The sequence below is a fragment of the Cucurbita maxima genome, unplaced genomic scaffold (genome assembly GCF_002738345.1).
Source record: "Cucurbita maxima cultivar Rimu unplaced genomic scaffold, Cmax_1.0 Cma_Scf00015, whole genome shotgun sequence".
Taxonomy (NCBI): Eukaryota; Viridiplantae; Streptophyta; class Magnoliopsida; order Cucurbitales; family Cucurbitaceae; genus Cucurbita; species Cucurbita maxima.
The window spans coordinates 4623632-4639910 of record NW_019272031.1 but is presented as its reverse complement, the minus strand read 5'-3'; the positions used below and the strand labels follow the sequence as shown (position 1 = coordinate 4639910).

At 36.0% G+C, this 16279-nt stretch overlaps 4 protein-coding genes across 10 annotated transcripts in view; 2 read left to right on the top strand and 2 right to left on the bottom strand.

The window, feature by feature from the left end:
• The window catches only part of LOC111490533 (probable ADP-ribosylation factor GTPase-activating protein AGD15), a 5937-nt gene extending 4932 nt beyond the window's left edge, over positions 1–1005 (bottom strand). For both annotated transcript variants that reach the window (XM_023139178.1, XM_023139179.1), the window contains exons 1-2: positions 721–1005; positions 233–291 (exon numbers count right to left, since the gene is read on the bottom strand). In XM_023139178.1, coding sequence (XP_022994946.1) covers positions 233–291; positions 721–771 — 110 coding nt within the window. In that variant the 5' untranslated portion in view covers positions 772–1005. The remainder of the gene's footprint in view (positions 1–232; positions 292–720) is intronic.
• Positions 1006–2433: 1428 nt separating this feature from the next.
• On the bottom strand, positions 2434–5291 carry LOC111490536 (protein BOLA1, chloroplastic). The gene is made up of 3 exons (XM_023139182.1): positions 5219–5291; positions 4722–5068; positions 2434–2795 (listed from the first exon to the last, which is right to left on the bottom strand). The coding sequence occupies exon 2, from the start codon at positions 5049–5051 to the stop codon at positions 4743–4745; it is 309 nt and encodes a 102-aa protein (XP_022994950.1). The 5' UTR covers positions 5052–5068; positions 5219–5291; the 3' UTR covers positions 2434–2795; positions 4722–4742.
• A 1237-nt stretch (positions 5292–6528) lies between these two features.
• Positions 6529–8577, top strand: LOC111490529 (pentatricopeptide repeat-containing protein At4g33170-like). The gene has a single exon (XM_023139171.1). The coding sequence runs from the start codon at positions 6599–6601 to the stop codon at positions 8366–8368; it is 1770 nt and encodes a 589-aa protein (XP_022994939.1). The 5' UTR covers positions 6529–6598; the 3' UTR covers positions 8369–8577.
• Positions 8578–9788: 1211 nt separating this feature from the next.
• Positions 9789–14714, top strand: LOC111490530 (E3 ubiquitin-protein ligase RING1-like). Of its 6 annotated transcripts, none has more exons than XR_002719583.1 (3): positions 9789–11136; positions 14302–14391; positions 14529–14714. XR_002719583.1 is itself a non-coding variant. In XM_023139172.1 (2 exons), the coding sequence occupies exon 1, from the start codon at positions 9994–9996 to the stop codon at positions 11125–11127; it is 1134 nt and encodes a 377-aa protein (XP_022994940.1). In that variant the 5' UTR covers positions 9789–9993; the 3' UTR covers positions 11128–11136; positions 14302–14596. The 6 variants fall into 6 exon arrangements, 4 of the variants coding, with proteins under 4 accessions (XP_022994940.1, XP_022994942.1, XP_022994941.1 ...); XR_002719584.1 differs by lacking the exons at positions 14302–14391; positions 14529–14714 and adding exons at positions 13644–13821; positions 13966–14258; XM_023139172.1 differs by having other exon boundaries at positions 14302–14596.
• Positions 14715–16279: the final 1565 nt, after the last annotated feature.

Here is a 16279-nt window from a genome sequence, read left to right as displayed (position 1 = left end):
AAAAAAAAAAAAAAAAAAAAAAAAAAAAAAAAAAGCTGCAAATTAGATATTCAGGAGGAATGAGAATAAACATTTTGAAAATAAATATTGTAGTGCGAAAATTATGCATGCTCCAAGCAAAAATTGGCTGATCAGAAGCTTACGAACAGGAAGTACATTCGTAACTAATTAGATTTACAGAATGAACGCATCATATTTAAAAATTAATAATAATGATCTTTTAAATGCGTACTTGCTCCGGCAGTCAGCACATTCCCTGTTCTCTGGAAGCTTGAGAAGACCTTCCAAGATCTGCATAAACAAATATGTAACACGCACAAAAAAGATCTGAAGTTAAACAAAGTATTAAAATAAACGTTCACACTGCTAAAACCAAGTATTCGAGATGAAAACAAAATTCACATGAAATTAATAGATTAGCGACTGAAATTCATATCCCTGCCGCGTAAACAAAGACTTCAAATAGCTTGAAAAGGTGAGAAGAACTTCGTTGATACTGCGCAATTCAATCATAGTTTTTGGCTGGTTTGATTGCGCTAGCAGTTGATCATAGCATTTCCAAACACTAACATTATGTTTCTATAAGCCTAAAATGCGCACAACAACTTAAATCTCTCTTTCTCGCATAACTAAATAGCGAAGAAACGACGAATTTCCTCAAAACCTTCGATCAATTTCAAACAAAACGCAACAGAGATAGATAAAAATAGATTTAGAAACCTTAGCGTGTTTGGCTTCGAGCTCCTTAGAGACGGAGGCCTTCTCATTCATGTTTGGACTCGATTTGACGAACCGCTACGACGATCAAATCGCTGCGGTTTCTTAAGAAAAGTCGCCTTCGCCTCTGGTAACTCCGAACAGAGAATTCACGAGAACGATGATGAAGAGGAAAGAAAAAGAGCTCGGTATTGATTGGCTCCACAAATTCTGAGGGAAACGGACGGAAATCCACAAATAATGCGAAAGGGAAATGGCAGCGTTCATATTTGACGCTTCGCCACCTATTCTTAATCTTAACCTTCCTATTAATGTCGCTGGCGGGAAACAAAATTATATTTATACGAAACTGCCGGGTGAGGTCAGGCCTCATGCTTGAAGCGCAAGGCTGCCACTCATCCATTAAGCCCGCGTGTTGTCCAACTCCATTACGCTCTTTAGGCGGGCCATATTCAGTTCAGCCCAATCCCTCTCTTTTGTTGCAACCCTTTATAAATTTTAAACTCTTTCAAGATTGGTTTGGTTGGAGTATCAATCTCGTTAACTTAGTCTAAGGTGTTTAAGTCAAATTACTCGAGTGATGCCAATGGTCGATCAAATCGAGCACCAATGTGGTGCTTTGTCTAATACCCTCTGAGTCAGCTCGAAAGTAGTATAGAGCTCGGGTTTGGAGTTATTTTATACCTCTCGAAGAAATATGATTCAAATATTTATAGTGCTTTGTTGCTCGCAGCATCAGTGCTCGGGCTGCATATAGGGTCTTTCCCCTTTGGTAGTGGACATGCTCCCTGACTCGACTTCCGATTGCTTTGGAGGCACACTTTGTAATATGTTTTATTTATTTATTTTGACTTAATTATAAGAATATATAAGTTCAAAACTGCTCTCATATTACTCTTGGTGAATGATAATAGACACGTATGAATTGTCTAACGTTCAAAACTGCTCTCATCATCAAGACGTTCTCATCAAGCCAAACAAATCCTATAATAGATATTTAAGACAATATAAAGCATTTCACATGAAGACCGAGTTTATTTTCCTGTATCTTATTTTTTCTAATTTTCATTTATTTGTTCTTGAATGCTTGAACGACTTATTTAAAGGCATGCAATTTCAGGCATTTTGACAAACTTTTGGCACATAAACGTAGAAGCTTGTATTTCTCAAACTCACCTTGATATTGGTTATTTTTCAAATCAATTTAATTATAGAGTGAGTCGTCATGAAATCTCAAAATGACAACTATAAATTCCAATTTAGATCTATTACATCTGTTTGGTGGAGATCATATTCACGTTGGGATCGTAGTAGGTAAACTCGAAGGGAAAAGAGACATCATTTTAGGCTTTGCTGATTTACTATGTGATGATTTTGTTGAAAAAGATCGAAGTCGCGGTATTTATTTCACTCAAGATTGGGTCTCTTTACAAGGTGTTCTGCCAGTGACTTCCAGTGGTATTCACGTTTGGCATGTGCCTACTCTAACCGAGATTTTTAAAGATAATTCTGTACTACAATTCAGCGGAGGAACTTTGGGGCACCATTGGAGTAATGCACTAGGTGCCGTAACTAACCAAGTAGCTCTAGAAACATGTGTACAAGCTCGAAAGTTATACACCTTATAACTAAGCGAATGGTTGAAATCAATTCATCTCCTATTAGTCTTTCTAAAAGTTTGTTGTCCAAATTCCTAATAATAATAAATAACAATTCGATTAAAATATCTACTCTTGAAGTATAAGCTTCAAATCCACTCTCATACATACTTGTTTAACAAATAATAATAATTTTCTAATTATTATCATTATATGAAATACTAGATCTAATCAATTACACGCTTCAGACATTCATATAAATATTGATCTAAAATATAGATCAGTACCGACTCTTTTCTGTAACTTATTTAGAATAGTCTCAAAGGGTGTTGATGAAATAATACCTGCAACTGACCCACATGCTGAAAGTATTCCAACTCTTTGCATATGTGATCAACTTCATATCCTAACAATTTTAAGAAGACAAGGTTGAAAGATAACTGCAAACGAAACAGATCCGCTCGTGCCAATTCGGCCTCCCTGCAAGAAGAGAAGAAAATACATGGTTTGAGACATAAGCCCTTGAGCAAATGAACGTTTCGGCCGATATTGATAGAAATGAGCATTCATCGATAGAAATAAAAGAAAATACAAGGGTGTACAAAATGTCCGTAGCAGATATTGTCCTCTTTGGACTTTTCTTTTTGGGTTTCCCCTCAAGACTTTTAGAATGCATATGCAAGGGAGAGGTTTCCACGTTCCACACCCTTGTAGAGAATGTTTCGTTCCTCTTTACAACTGATGTGGGAAGACACAATGATCTACCTCCCATTAGTATACACCGTGCTTGTAAACAAGGTGTTTCAGTTATAATGCATGTAAGTATTCTACTCCATGAGTGCTAACCATGGAATTTGGCTCTTTAGAGATTACCATGCATGTAGACTAAAATGTGACTGAACTGTCCAAGCCCACCACTAATAGATATTGTCCGCTTTGACCAGTTACCTATCACCGTCAGCCTCACGATTTTAAAATGTGTTTGTTAGGGAGAGGTTTCCACGCCCTTATAAGGGATGCTTCATTATCCTCTCAAACCATGGGATCTCACAGTGGCCCTCACGAAAAACTTTCTTTTAGATCCTTTGTAGATGTTATTGCACCATTCGTGAGGAGTCACAATAGACGTTTGTTTCAATGACATAGAATATGAAAAATCAGATTGGTTGAACATTATGGATCTCGATTGAGTTTGAGTAAGAAGGAGGTTAAGACTAGTCCTATCTTGGAATAATGACTCTATCTAGGAGTAGAGTGCACTAATAAATAATCAGTCACCTTGAATTTGTATTACTACCAACAAATGACAGAGATGCTTATTACCCTTTGAACAAAGAACCTTGTTATAATGAAATTTTTGAATGCATAAGCACAGTTTAAAGTAGGGTGTAAGAAATGGGGACAAAATCGATAATCGAACCCTCTTTTTACGGTTGTGAATTAGAAACGGTTATAGTGGTATCAGAGTTGAAAACCGGGCAAGTGTGCCAAGCGAGAACGCTGGGCTCCCAAGGAGGTGGATTGTGAGATCCCACATAGGTTGGAGAGGAACAAATTCCTTATTATAGCGTGGAAATCTCTCCCTAGTAAAACCGTGGCTGACGACGATATTGTTGGATGATGAAAGTCCCACATCGGCTAATTTAAGGAATGATCGTGGGTTTATAAACAAAGAATACTCTCTCAATTGGAGTGAGGACTTTTGGGGAAGCCCAAAGGAAAACCATGAAAGCTTATGCCCAAAGTGGACAATATCATACCATTGTGGAGAGTTGTGTTCGTCTAACATGGTATCAAAGCCGTGCCCTAAACTTAGAGAATGATCCTGGGTTTATAAACAAAGAATACTCTCTCCATTGGAGTGAGGCCCTAAACTTAGAGAATGATCCTGGGTTTATAAACAAAGAATACTCTCTCCATTGGAGTGAGGCCTTTTGGGGAAGCCCAAAGCAAAGCCATGAGAGCTTATGCTCAAAGTGGACAAAGCCGTGCCCTAAACTTAGGCTTATGCTCAAAGTGGACAAAGCCGTGCCCTAAACTTAGGGAATGATCATGGGTTTATAAACAAAGAATACTTTCTCCATTGGAGTGAGACCTTTTGGGAAGCTGGCCTTTTGGGGAAGCCCAAAGCAAAACCATGAGAACTTATGCTCAAAGTGGACAAAGCAGTGCCCTAAACTTTGGGAATGATCCTGGGTTTATAAACAAATAATACTCTCCCTATTGGAGTGAGACCTTTTGGGAAGCTCAAAGCAAAGTCATGAGAACTTATGCTCAAAGTGGACAATATCATACCATTGTGGAGAGTTGTGTCTATCTAACAAATACGTAATGGGACAGAAACGCCAAAACATAAAAATACCTAAATCCTCAAAATTTGAAGTAAGAGTTCGTTTGAAAACTCACACTGTGAGGCGAATCTGAACATCATTTTGCTCCAGTTTCTTGGGGAGTCTTTGCCACGATTGAAATTGCATGCAATCCAGATTGAAGCTCATCAGCCAACGCATCATACACCATTCTATGGCGCTTCACAAGGCTCTGCCCTTCGAAATTTGGTGACACAATCTTTACATTGAAATGAGTCTCCCCATCGCTTCCCTTCACTCCCGCATGCCCAGCGTGCTGGTGCGAAACGTCCTCGATTTCCAAAACACTCGCTGATAATGCTGATTGCAACTTCGTCTTCATCCTGTTCGCCCTTGAGAGCACCACGTTTGCCCCTCGTGAAGCCATAGTGTTCGATTAAATGTCTGCAATATTTGCATCCATGAGTAGACAGAGGTTCAGAGAAATGAAAAAATCGATAGTAAAACTGTGGAATCTATAATATCATTTTCTCAGTTTGGACTCGAATAGCAGAAAATTATTATCCACGAACGAGCAAAGATTGGATGAGATACCGCCAAATTTCTGTGAAAAATGGATTTGCAGGTTTATAATTGATAGAAATTCTGGAAATCGTTCATAAACGCAAAGTACTGACCGTGGTGGCTCGATGCCTTCTGGATGCTCGGAGACCCTCAACTTTGGCAGCGCGGCTTCAATTTAATGGAGTTCAGTACGCGACTTTTGTGCTTTTCCTCTGAGTTCGAGATTCACGACGAATAATTTTTTTTTCCTGCTAAATTAATTAAAAAAAAAGTATTCTATTTTATCTAAAAAAATATATATATTTGAATTTTTTAAAATTCAAAAATACGTTTAAAACTTAAAATTATCCACAATTAATACTTTATTTCAATTTTTTTTTTACTTAAAAAATGTTAAAAAAATGAGTTGCATTTCGAAAAAAATTTTGAGCGTTACGAAGTTAAAAAAAAACATGTACAAATGTAAAAGTTTTTTTTATTTTATATCATTTTTTAATTTAGAAATAATTTATGAAAAATAGATAAATGGTTTATATCCATGACGGTAAACTTTTTATTTATTTATTGGGGTTAAGGGTGCTTATGGCCTAAATCCATAATCTCAAACAAAAGAATTTCCTCTTTTGGTCTTTTGAGATTAAGCTAAGATAGATTATCAACTATAAAAAAAATCTAGACCTACGAGCCGAGGTTGAGGAAAGTCCCTTTGCCCTAGATCCACAGTCTCGAAAAAAGAGAATCTCCGACTAAGCTAAGATAAATTATCGACTATAAAAAATATTTAGACCTACGAGCGAGACTGTTATCTTAAATTTCGAATTAAATTGACACGATATATGAGACAAAATACATGCGTCAATGTGCATAATACTATAACCATGTGAGATTTGACATTATAAACCATGGACACTAGACCGCTTGATAGGTTAATAAGTTCAAATGAGAAAAGATTTATTTATAAAGGTCTTTCGAGACTAAGCTGAAATAAATTATTGACTATAAAAAATATTTAGACCTACGAGCCAAGACCCTTATCTTAAAATTGAATTAGATTGATACGATATATGAGCCAAAATACATGCGTTAATATGCATAATTTTACAGCCTCGTGAGTTTGACATTATTGACCAATTGGCTTGGACACAAGACCGCTCGGTAGGTTTAATACGTTGAAATGATAAAAATTTATTTATAAAAAAACTTGTAAAAAATTAGTATTTCTCACTATGTATTGCATAATGTAAAGCTAAAATGGGGTTTTTTTCTTTATTATTGGGAATTAAAACTTATATTTAGATTAAAATATAAAAATTATTTAACCGAACTTGGGTGCGGTCGGGGCTAGGGTTGGCTTTGAATAAACCTCCCAATAGAGTTTGTTCCAGAATTTCAAATGATCATATAAATTAAATGCCTCTCCACATCGCTCGCCCATTAATTTTTGTTTCTAAATCAACAAAAACACGACATTCAATTGCTTTGAGAATTTCTCACAAGTCTTTCATTTCAAAATCAGAGATCTCGTCCGTGAAGCTAGAAGATTTCTATGTCAATCTCTTGCATCGGTGTGTTCAAACCTCTGATTCCCGCCATGGATCGGCGATTCATGCGAAGTTCCTCAAAGGATTTCTTCCATATTCTCTTTTCTTCCACAACCATGTACTTAATTTCTATGTCAAATGTGGAAGTCTCTCATGTGGTCTGCAACTGTTCGACGAAATGCCTGAGAGAAATGTTGTGTCCTGGTCTGCAGTCATTGCTGGGTTCGTCCAACACGGCCGACCCAATGAAGCCCTCTCTCTGTTTAGCCGCATGCATTGTGATGGCACGATAATTCCCAACGAATTCACCCTTGTAAGTGCTCTTCATGCTTGTTCTTTAACTCAGAGGCTGATATGTTCGTACCAAATTTACGCATTAGTTCTTCGCTTAGGATATGGGTCGAATATTTTCCTCATGAATGCGTTCTTAACTGCTTTAATTAGGCATGAGAAATTGCTGGAAGCTTTAGAAGTTTTTGAGAATTCTTCATCCAAGGATATTGTATCATGGAATGCTATGATGGCTGGTTATTTGCAATTATCATATTTTGAACTGCCTAAGTTTTGGCGCCGGATGAATCTCGAGGACATTAAGCCTGATAATTTTACATTTGCTAGTATCTTAACTGGGTTGGCTGCTCTCTCTGAGTTTAAACTGGGTTTGCAAGTTCATGGACTGCTTGTGAAAAGTGGATATGGGAATGATATTTGTGTAGGGAATTCCTTGTGTGATATGTACATTAAGAATCAGAAATTATTAGATGGTTTTAAAGCTTTTGATGAAATGCCTTCAAGTGATGTGTGTTCTTGGACTCAGATGGCTGCAGGGTGCCTCCATTGTGGCGAGCCAATGAAGGCACTCGAGGTCATTTACGATATGAAAAACGTCGGCGTGAGGCTAAATAAGTTCACCCTTGCAACTGCCTTGAATGCTTCTGCTAATTTAGCATCCATAGAAGAAGGGAAGAAATTCCATGGATTGAGAATTAAACTTGGAGCTGATATTGATGTTTGTGTTGATAATGCTCTACTTGATATGTATGCAAAATGTGGATGTATGAGCAGTGCAAATGTTGTCTTTCGTTCAATGGATGAACAATCTGTTGTCTCATGGACTACCATGATTATGGGATTTGCACACAATGGCCAAGCAAAAGAAGCCCTTCAAATCTTTGATGAAATGAGAAAAGAAGGAGCTGAGCCTAATCACATCACTTTTATTTGTGTCCTCTATGCTTGTAGCCAAGGAGGTTTCATTGATGAAGCATGGAAATACTTCTCTTCCATGAGTGCTGACCATGGGATTTCACCCTCTGAAGATCACTATGTATGTATGGTGAATCTCTTAGGCCGAGCTGGGTGTATAAAAGAAGCCGAGGATTTGATCGGACGAATGCTGTTTAAACCGGGTTCTTTGGTCTGGCAAACATTGCTTGGTGCATGCTTAGTTCATGGCGACGTAGAGACGGGAAAACGAGCAGCCGAGCACGCGTTGAATTTGGATCAAAACGATTCATCGACTTATGTTTTGTTATCGAACATGTTTGCGGGCCGGAGTAACTGGGACGGTGTGGGAAGTTTAAGAGAGCTAATGGAAACTAGAGATGTAAAGAAAGTACCTGGATTCAGTTGGATGTAAACATGAGAATGGTTAGTTCTTCTCCTTTTAAAGATTTTTCACTTAATAAGTTGTTGAAAGATTCTTCAAGGAAATTCATGTTGGTGGGTGACTTGTTTTTCTATGATAGCTTTTGGGAGAGGTTATTTGAATCATGGTGGCTAAATTTGTTATCATTATTTGGCGTTTTTATTGGCGTTTTTATTATCACCGACCGACGGTCTTCAATTCTTAAGAGCTCTCTACGTAGAGTTTGATTCGTGTATCAATATGTTCTTTGAGAATGATTCGTGTATCAATATGTTCTTTGAGAAGTAGAAGTTGGTTGATATCTTAAATATATTAGGGAGCTTGTAGATAATTTGTAACAACCCAAGCCACGTCTGTTTTGGCCCGTTACGTATTGATGTCAGCCTCACGGTTTTAAAATGCGTCTATTAGGGAGAGGGTTCTACACCCTTATAAAAAAATCTTTTGTTTCCCTCTCCAACTGATGTGGGATCTCACAATCTACTCCCTTCGTCTCCATTGTGGAATCTCACATAATCCATCTTAGAGCTCGGAGTTCTTGTTTTTATTTCATTACAGTATAATTTTGTGGTCGATCTTTTTGTAGTTTATGAGATAAACATAAAATTAATTACAATATTCGAAAATTAGGTTCTTTCAACGGTACTATGATCTTTTAAATGTCTAATATCTAACATTTTATTCTAATTTGAACTCAAAAAAAAGTAAAAGAACAAAAAAATCTTTGCTTTAATACAAAGTTTATTGTTATTATTAGGGTGAAGATTTATTAAAAGAGATATCAATGTCTAATAAATAACTATGAAAATATCACTTCTTACGTGTCACATAATTAGACAATAAAATTGCTAAACAGAAACAAATTAGCATAGAAAGAAGAGGTTAGGCAATAAATAGTGCATTTGTAATACCTAAAAATTAAAAAAATAAAAAATAAATGCATTTATATATATATATATATATATATAAATAATTAAAAGTGTATATAAAGATTAAAAAAAAGTGTTGTTTTTTAAATATCTTAATAAATGAATACAAAAATTTAAAGAAATTTGCATTTTTTTAGTCAACTAAATTTTTTCTCGGAATTTAAAAAAAAAGTATTTTTAATGAATTATTATTATTATTATTATTATTTACTTGTGTTTGTTGCAAAATTAAAAATATTTTATTAGGCTTGATAAAGTAAAAAAAAAAAAAGTTAGTTTGTATAAAATTTTATTTATTGAAATTAGTGAATTTATATTTTTTTTGGGTTAAAATTAGGGTGTGATTTAGCAAAAAAAATAAAAATAAAAATAATAAATAAATAAAATTACAAGTTTAAAGTAAAAAAAGAAAAAAAAAGAAAATAAAAAAAGGATATATATTATAATTAATTATTAAAAATTTAAATTTACAGAAACCAAGCTGATTTTTCATCGGCAAGAAGAGAACGAAATTGTAAAAAAAGGGAATAGAATCTGCTAATCTCTTCCTCTGGTCTTCCTCGCTTCCTTCTCCGCATCACTCGCGCTCCAATTTCATAATACCTTTCTCCATCTCTCCTTCTTGTTCTAGCGTCACAACTTGAGGAAAAAGAATCTACAAATCTTCAGATTTCAGTTTTAATCGGAATGTCTTCGTCCGGTGGTAACTCTGGCGACGGAGCTGGCGGTGGCGCCGCCTCGCAGGGCCATCAGCTCTATTTCTGCTATACGTGCAATCGTACGGTAACAATTGCTCACTCATCCTCCTCCGATCTTTTGTGCCCCAACTGCAACGACAGCTTTGTTGAAGAAATGGAAACTCCAAACCCTAACCCTAGCCCTGTTCCCAATCCTTTCGTTTCCTTCACATCCGAGGCATTTCCTCCGTTCAGTACCGGGGGTGGTGGAAATGGCGGTTTCCCGATCATATTTTCCACGTCATCGTCTTCCGGTGGCATTGGTGGTGGCGGTTCTATGGTGAATGATCTCTCGGCGCTGTTGGGAGGCGGTTCTTTTCGATCGTCGTCCTTGCAAGACCCTGACGGTTTTAATCCCTTGCTCTTCCTCCAGAACTATCTTCAAAGCGCTAATGTTCAATTGGTAATCCAAAACGCCTCGGGAGAGGCGTTTCATCCCTCTTCCAATTTCAATCTTGGCGACTACTTCTTCGGCCCCGGCCTTGAGCAGCTGATTCAACAGCTTGCTGAAAACGATCCGAACCGTTATGGAACCCCTCCTGCCTCGAAGTCGGCGATTGAGGCACTTCCAAATATCAAAATTACGGAGGAATTGCTGGCGTCGGATTCTTCACAGTGTGCTGTGTGTAAGGACACATTTGAGCTCAACGAAGAGGCGAAACAGATGCCTTGTAAACACATATATCATGCAGATTGTATCATTCCTTGGCTGGAATTGCATAATTCTTGTCCAGTGTGTCGATATGAATTGCCCACAGATGATCCCGATTACGAGCAAAGGACTCGCGGGACTTCAGCTCCTAATCGAAGTCAAAGCGAAAGTCAACTCTTCGGCGATTCTTCTACTGGTGGGGAAAATTTTGGTGGAAACGATCCGAATTCTGGCGAGAATTCACAGACGCAACAAATGGCTGATCGGAGGGTGAGAAGGATTGCTTTTCCTTGGCCATTCAGAGGTTTTGGTCCAGCTGCTGAAACTAGCGACAGTGGAGGTGGGAACAACAGCGGAAATAGCGACGATCCTAGCTCCAGAAATAGGGGAAGCCAGAACTCTTCAGAGCCTATGGAGGAAGATCTTGATTGAGGATTACTGGTATTGCATCTCAAATTATGTCCTTTCCTTTTGAAATGTTATCATATCTTGTTTGTACAAACGTTTGAACTTTACAAAAATAATATTTGTAATTGAATTTCTGTTCTTTGGATAAAGGGGGAAAATATATAAACATTTACCGTTGTTCATATCTTTAGTGAGATAGATGGCATGGCGCTTAGGCTTCTATACAAATCACCAGTTATTCCATTTCATAACCTTCATTATGTTTTCTGTTCTGAAACACTCCTTTAGCCAACTCTTTTATATATCTGATTGTCTATACATGAAGGGAAGTAATTCTACTTGACTGCAATTTTTTCTGAACGATTTTCATACCGAAACCAATTTTACTTCTTACTTTTAGAATTGCCATCAGGTTTCTTTTTCTTTTTTTTTTTTTTTTGGTCCAAATTATTACCTTTTGTGTTCATATATACTAAAAGGCACAAACGTGTGTGTCACTTGATTTTAACATAGTGACATAATGAGAAGGATATTATTCTTGTTGGTTTTAGTTTTAATTGATTTGAACTATTGCGGTCCATACAGTGTCAAAATTTTTGAGGCCATAGATTCCAGGTTCGTACTTGTAAGTGCATGTCACTTTGCTAGGATCCTTTTCTACAAATAAAATTCGAAGTAAAACAAGCCTTACAAAGGGCTCACAGGACTTGATCTTCTCCTACAAATAAAATTCAAGGTATAAGTAGCCTTATAAAGGGTTCTCAGGACTTGGATGTTAATTGATCCTCAAGTGAAACTTACTTGGTATAAGTATTATACTTGCATGGTGGTATCCGGACTTAATTATGACAAGAACTTGTAATGAAATGTAGTGTGGTTGCCTTCATGATAATGTTTCACTCTTTAAGTTATATGCTTAATGGGAACATCATTGAATTACACAGCCTGCTTTTCTGAATAAGAAGTTTGTGATTTATGCTAATCATGAACCATTCGTCTGCTGACTTGATAGTGTTTCTAGATTGCTATCTATATCTTATTTATTAATTATTAGAATTTGGAATGAAATTTTAAAGAAGGTTTTTCATTATATTTCTCCATGTTATTTTCCCATTTCCCATACTTGGTTAACAGTGGACCATCAAAATCATGTATGTTCCATTTTCTAGATCCTGGTTTCACAATAAACTGAGTTCATTGTCGGTTATTATCAGACCAGCATCTGATTTAATGCTTACTTTTGTTCTGTTACTATTGAAAGTTTTTAATATGGGTAATGCAAAACTTCTAATAAATGCTCACGTAACATCTTTTGGTTACCTTTTCCTTTTGGTCTCAACTAGTTCTTACCTTCTGTTTCACGTTGCGTGGCATCTGTTCAGTTAACCACACCATCATAAATTGTCATTATGTACTTGGAAAAGTTCCTGGATTCTTTTGTAACCAAGTGTTAGTCCCGACTTCTACCCCGAACTCTCTGAACATTTACTTGGGATGGATTGACATTGTCTGTGCAATCACGGTATTCCTACTTGGTCTTACCAAATTATTTCCCTCCCTTGAAATCTTGCTATGTTCTTGTAGCTTTTAAGGAGCCTTTCTTCTCCCAAATCACTGGTTGTGATGCTTTCTTTTTGTCCTTTGTCATCTATATAGAGCTTAAAGATCTTAACTGATTTTCTGTCTTTAGGACATTGAATGGTACTACAAAATGAGTCATCCAAAAATCATCATGTCCAAGCCCTGGTAATATTGTATGTGATAAGATTTGAAGAACAAAATCAGATAAAAATATGTGCAGGACTTTGAGTAAATTTGGAGCTTTATTAGATATCGATCTATGGGTATTTGTATCTCAATCCTCTCACAAATGATGACATTGGAAATTACTTATTGTCTATTTTGCAATAAACTTATTTTGAATTTCTCTCATTATCCTAATGCTTTTGGCGAATATTTTATTATGTTTTAGCAATATGGAACTCATTTTACTCCAGCTTGCATTTTGCTCTGCCTGAAAACTTCATTAAACCTGTATGCTTAGGTTTTTTGTATGTGAAATAACTATGGAAAATAGCAACCAACCATTTTTCTTCTGGACTCATTTAGGCTGGAGTTCAGATACTCAATAAGTCGAGTTCAGATACTCAACAAGTCTTACTCGTATATTTTCTTTATAAAAAAATCCAGTCTCTCCATTTCTCCGTAAGATCTCTAAAGGCGTCTAGGTGTGTGGACAACAAGTCGAACCACCATGGGTACAAAAGCACCTCTTGGTGCTGTGAACTTTTGAACTCTTTTAGGATTTCACAGTTTTAGTACGTAACCTGTTATATTTACGCACATTCATAGCTGTTATCGGGCAGTCTTATCTGTAGTACTGATAATAATGCTTCTCTTGTTCTTTCATATAATTTGAAACATGATTGCTTCACTTCTCTTCTATATATTACCGTACTGAAATTTTGGTTGGAGCATGTTCTTTAATCTTTGAACAGTTTGTCAGTGAATGAACGTGTTTAATCTGATTTTCTGAACAGAATGGTCCCCCTACCCCAGCTTCTCTATTCCTTGGTATGATTTTGATATCGCTGGCATGAGGAACCTCAATGGTTCAGAAGCCCTTGGTTTCGGTTTCAGTCGACAAGTTGATAACCTCCTTGAGAAATTTTTGCATGAGCACTTTTTACACAACTCATAACTGCCAAATATTAGAAGGTTAAATGGTAGTTTTTGGTCTTGACATTACACTTATTTAGATTGAGAGATTCTAGATTTCAATGAAAAATGTAAATTGTTTATCTGATGCAGCGATTTCTTAAGTTCTGTACAATTAAATGTCTCCCTTTTATTCTTTGGCAGGTCTGCAAGTGATTTGAATCTGGAAACCATTAATGAATATAGAAAACATCCTTATATGTTAATTATTAGAGTTTGTCCATTTATGAAATTCGCCTACAATAATCCATAGGTAAAGGGTTCGAGCTCAGAATTCTTTGTAGATTAAGGAAGTTATGTGCATTATTTTGTTTGCAAAGGTCTATAAATCTTTTGCGTCTCTGAATTGAAATGTTGTATGCTTCCCATGTGAATTTGCTGCACTTACTCTTGTTTTGGTCCCAATAAAAAATGTATGCTATTCAATGGTTTATCAATCAACAGATCTCTTACTCCCCCCTTGGCAATGTTACTGCATAGATAAATTGCTCGGTTAGACCCTCGACGTCCATCGAGCTGAGGAATCAATGTGGTTTTCAGAATCGGGGCTTGCTGGACGGGAAACTATCGGTAAGAAAAAGTATTTTGGTTCAGAAAATTTCAGCTATATTGAGTTCAGTACACTCTGGTTTTGTCACATTTGATATTAGCCACACACACTTCTTTGTTGTGCATAGTTTTGATTTTTGCTCCTTGTCCCGTAACAGTGACATCTCAGCCAACACAATATATGGTCGATTTCTCTTTGTTATCAACGACAAAATTGTTTAGGCCACATCACATTCATCACTGAACTTGCATATCTTAAACACCTTGCATTATCTACCGTGAGTCCGAGTACTGACTGTCTCATTTGCATTCGGATACTAATACAACATAGCTTATAGTTTTAACCGTTCAAGTCTACTGCTAGTAGATATTGTCTCCTTTGAACTTTTTCTTCCAAGATTTCCTTCAAAGTTTTTAAAATGCGTTCGCTAAGGAGAAGTTTCCATCCCTTACAAAGAATACTTCGTCCGGTGGTAGTAGGTGGTAGTAGCACATTCATTAGTTTTGGGTTTTTCTCATCAGATATATTTGCGCTCGATCTTCTAAGTTTAGAGGACTAGAATTAGTCTCTTAGACGACTAGATTTGGGCCCTAAGGTTCACGTTATGCCTTGTTGAGATTTTTTTCTTTCAAAATCTTGTCAAATTAGCCTTTGTTTGGGATTTTTAGGAAATTAAACGAATACTTTCGGTTATTTATTAGACTAGGGCCCATATGATAGCACATGCACATGATGATGATGATTATTATTATTATAGGGTCACATAAGAAAAGGAAATTATTGGCAATGGGCTATAGTAAGCTAATATTTTCCTTGTCCTGATTCAAGAAATAGAGTCGTTTTAAAGCGTTAGTTGAAGTGCATAAGGCTACTTTTATAAACGAAGGTTATTTTTGTAATATTAAGTCTAATATTGCTGTTTTCATGAGGTTAAAATAAAACCAAGTAAATTTTACTTTTATTTAGATTTATATAAGCTCTATGTTCGAATCTTTAGAAAATAACATTTATCGAATTTCTTTAATTAAGTCATAGACTAATCTTTTAATCCAGGTGTAAAGTTTGNTACTGTGTCACAGAAAGCACATGATATAATGACAGGTGACTTATAGAGCAACGGTACCTCTGATTGAATTTTGCAATATTTTAAAATGATGGATCTATCATCCATTCAATTGGTGGATATTCAATGCATAAGCCTTGAACGTTTGGGAATTTAATTTTACCTCAACATTCTTTAGCTCAAACTCTAGGTCATGCGCCAAGCATACGCTATCAAATGTGTCACATGGCCCACTTGTTCCACTTAATCTTGTTACGTGAAAAAAAGAAAAAAGAAAAAAAAAAGAACAATTTAGTAAATTCTCCCATAGAACAAGAGTGGTAGGAAAAAGTTCCAAAGAAAAACAAACTCACAAGTCACCATCCAAACGCAAGGCAAAGCTACCACCGCCACCAAGTGCTAGTAAATCGTTCAAGCAAATATAATAATAGCGGTTGGCTCCTGAATCAGTGCACACAAAAAAAAAAAAAAAAAAAAAAGAACAAAATTATTTTTTATTCCAATAAAATAGGAGATGATTTAGCAGCAATCGGAGATTTTTCCCACACCGACAACTTTAATTTGGACAAATCCACCTAGACTCATCTTTTATTACAATTCATATTATTTAAAAATTGTTCACAAAAAAATTATTTTATTTTTTTAATTCGTAAAAATGTTTTAATTGAGAATCATGTGCTTAATTTTGAATTTTGAAATAAAAAATGGATATTACCATTATTAATAAACAAGAAAATAACTATAGAAAAAATAGTCAATTTTATTTGATGAACTCGACTATCTATAATAGTATGATATTGTCCACTTTGAACATAATAAACTCTCTTGACTTTGCTATATTGTTC

Excerpts from the sequence above, each read along its gene's own strand:
- LOC111490536 (XM_023139182.1), bottom strand. The coding sequence starts at position 5,051 with ATGGCTTCACGAGGGGCAAACGTGGTGCTCTCAAGGGCGAACAGGATG.
- LOC111490529 (XM_023139171.1), top strand. The coding sequence starts at position 6,599 with ATGCCTCTCCACATCGCTCGCCCATTAATTTTTGTTTCTAAATCAACA.
- LOC111490530 (XM_023139172.1), top strand. The coding sequence starts at position 9,994 with ATGTCTTCGTCCGGTGGTAACTCTGGCGACGGAGCTGGCGGTGGCGCC.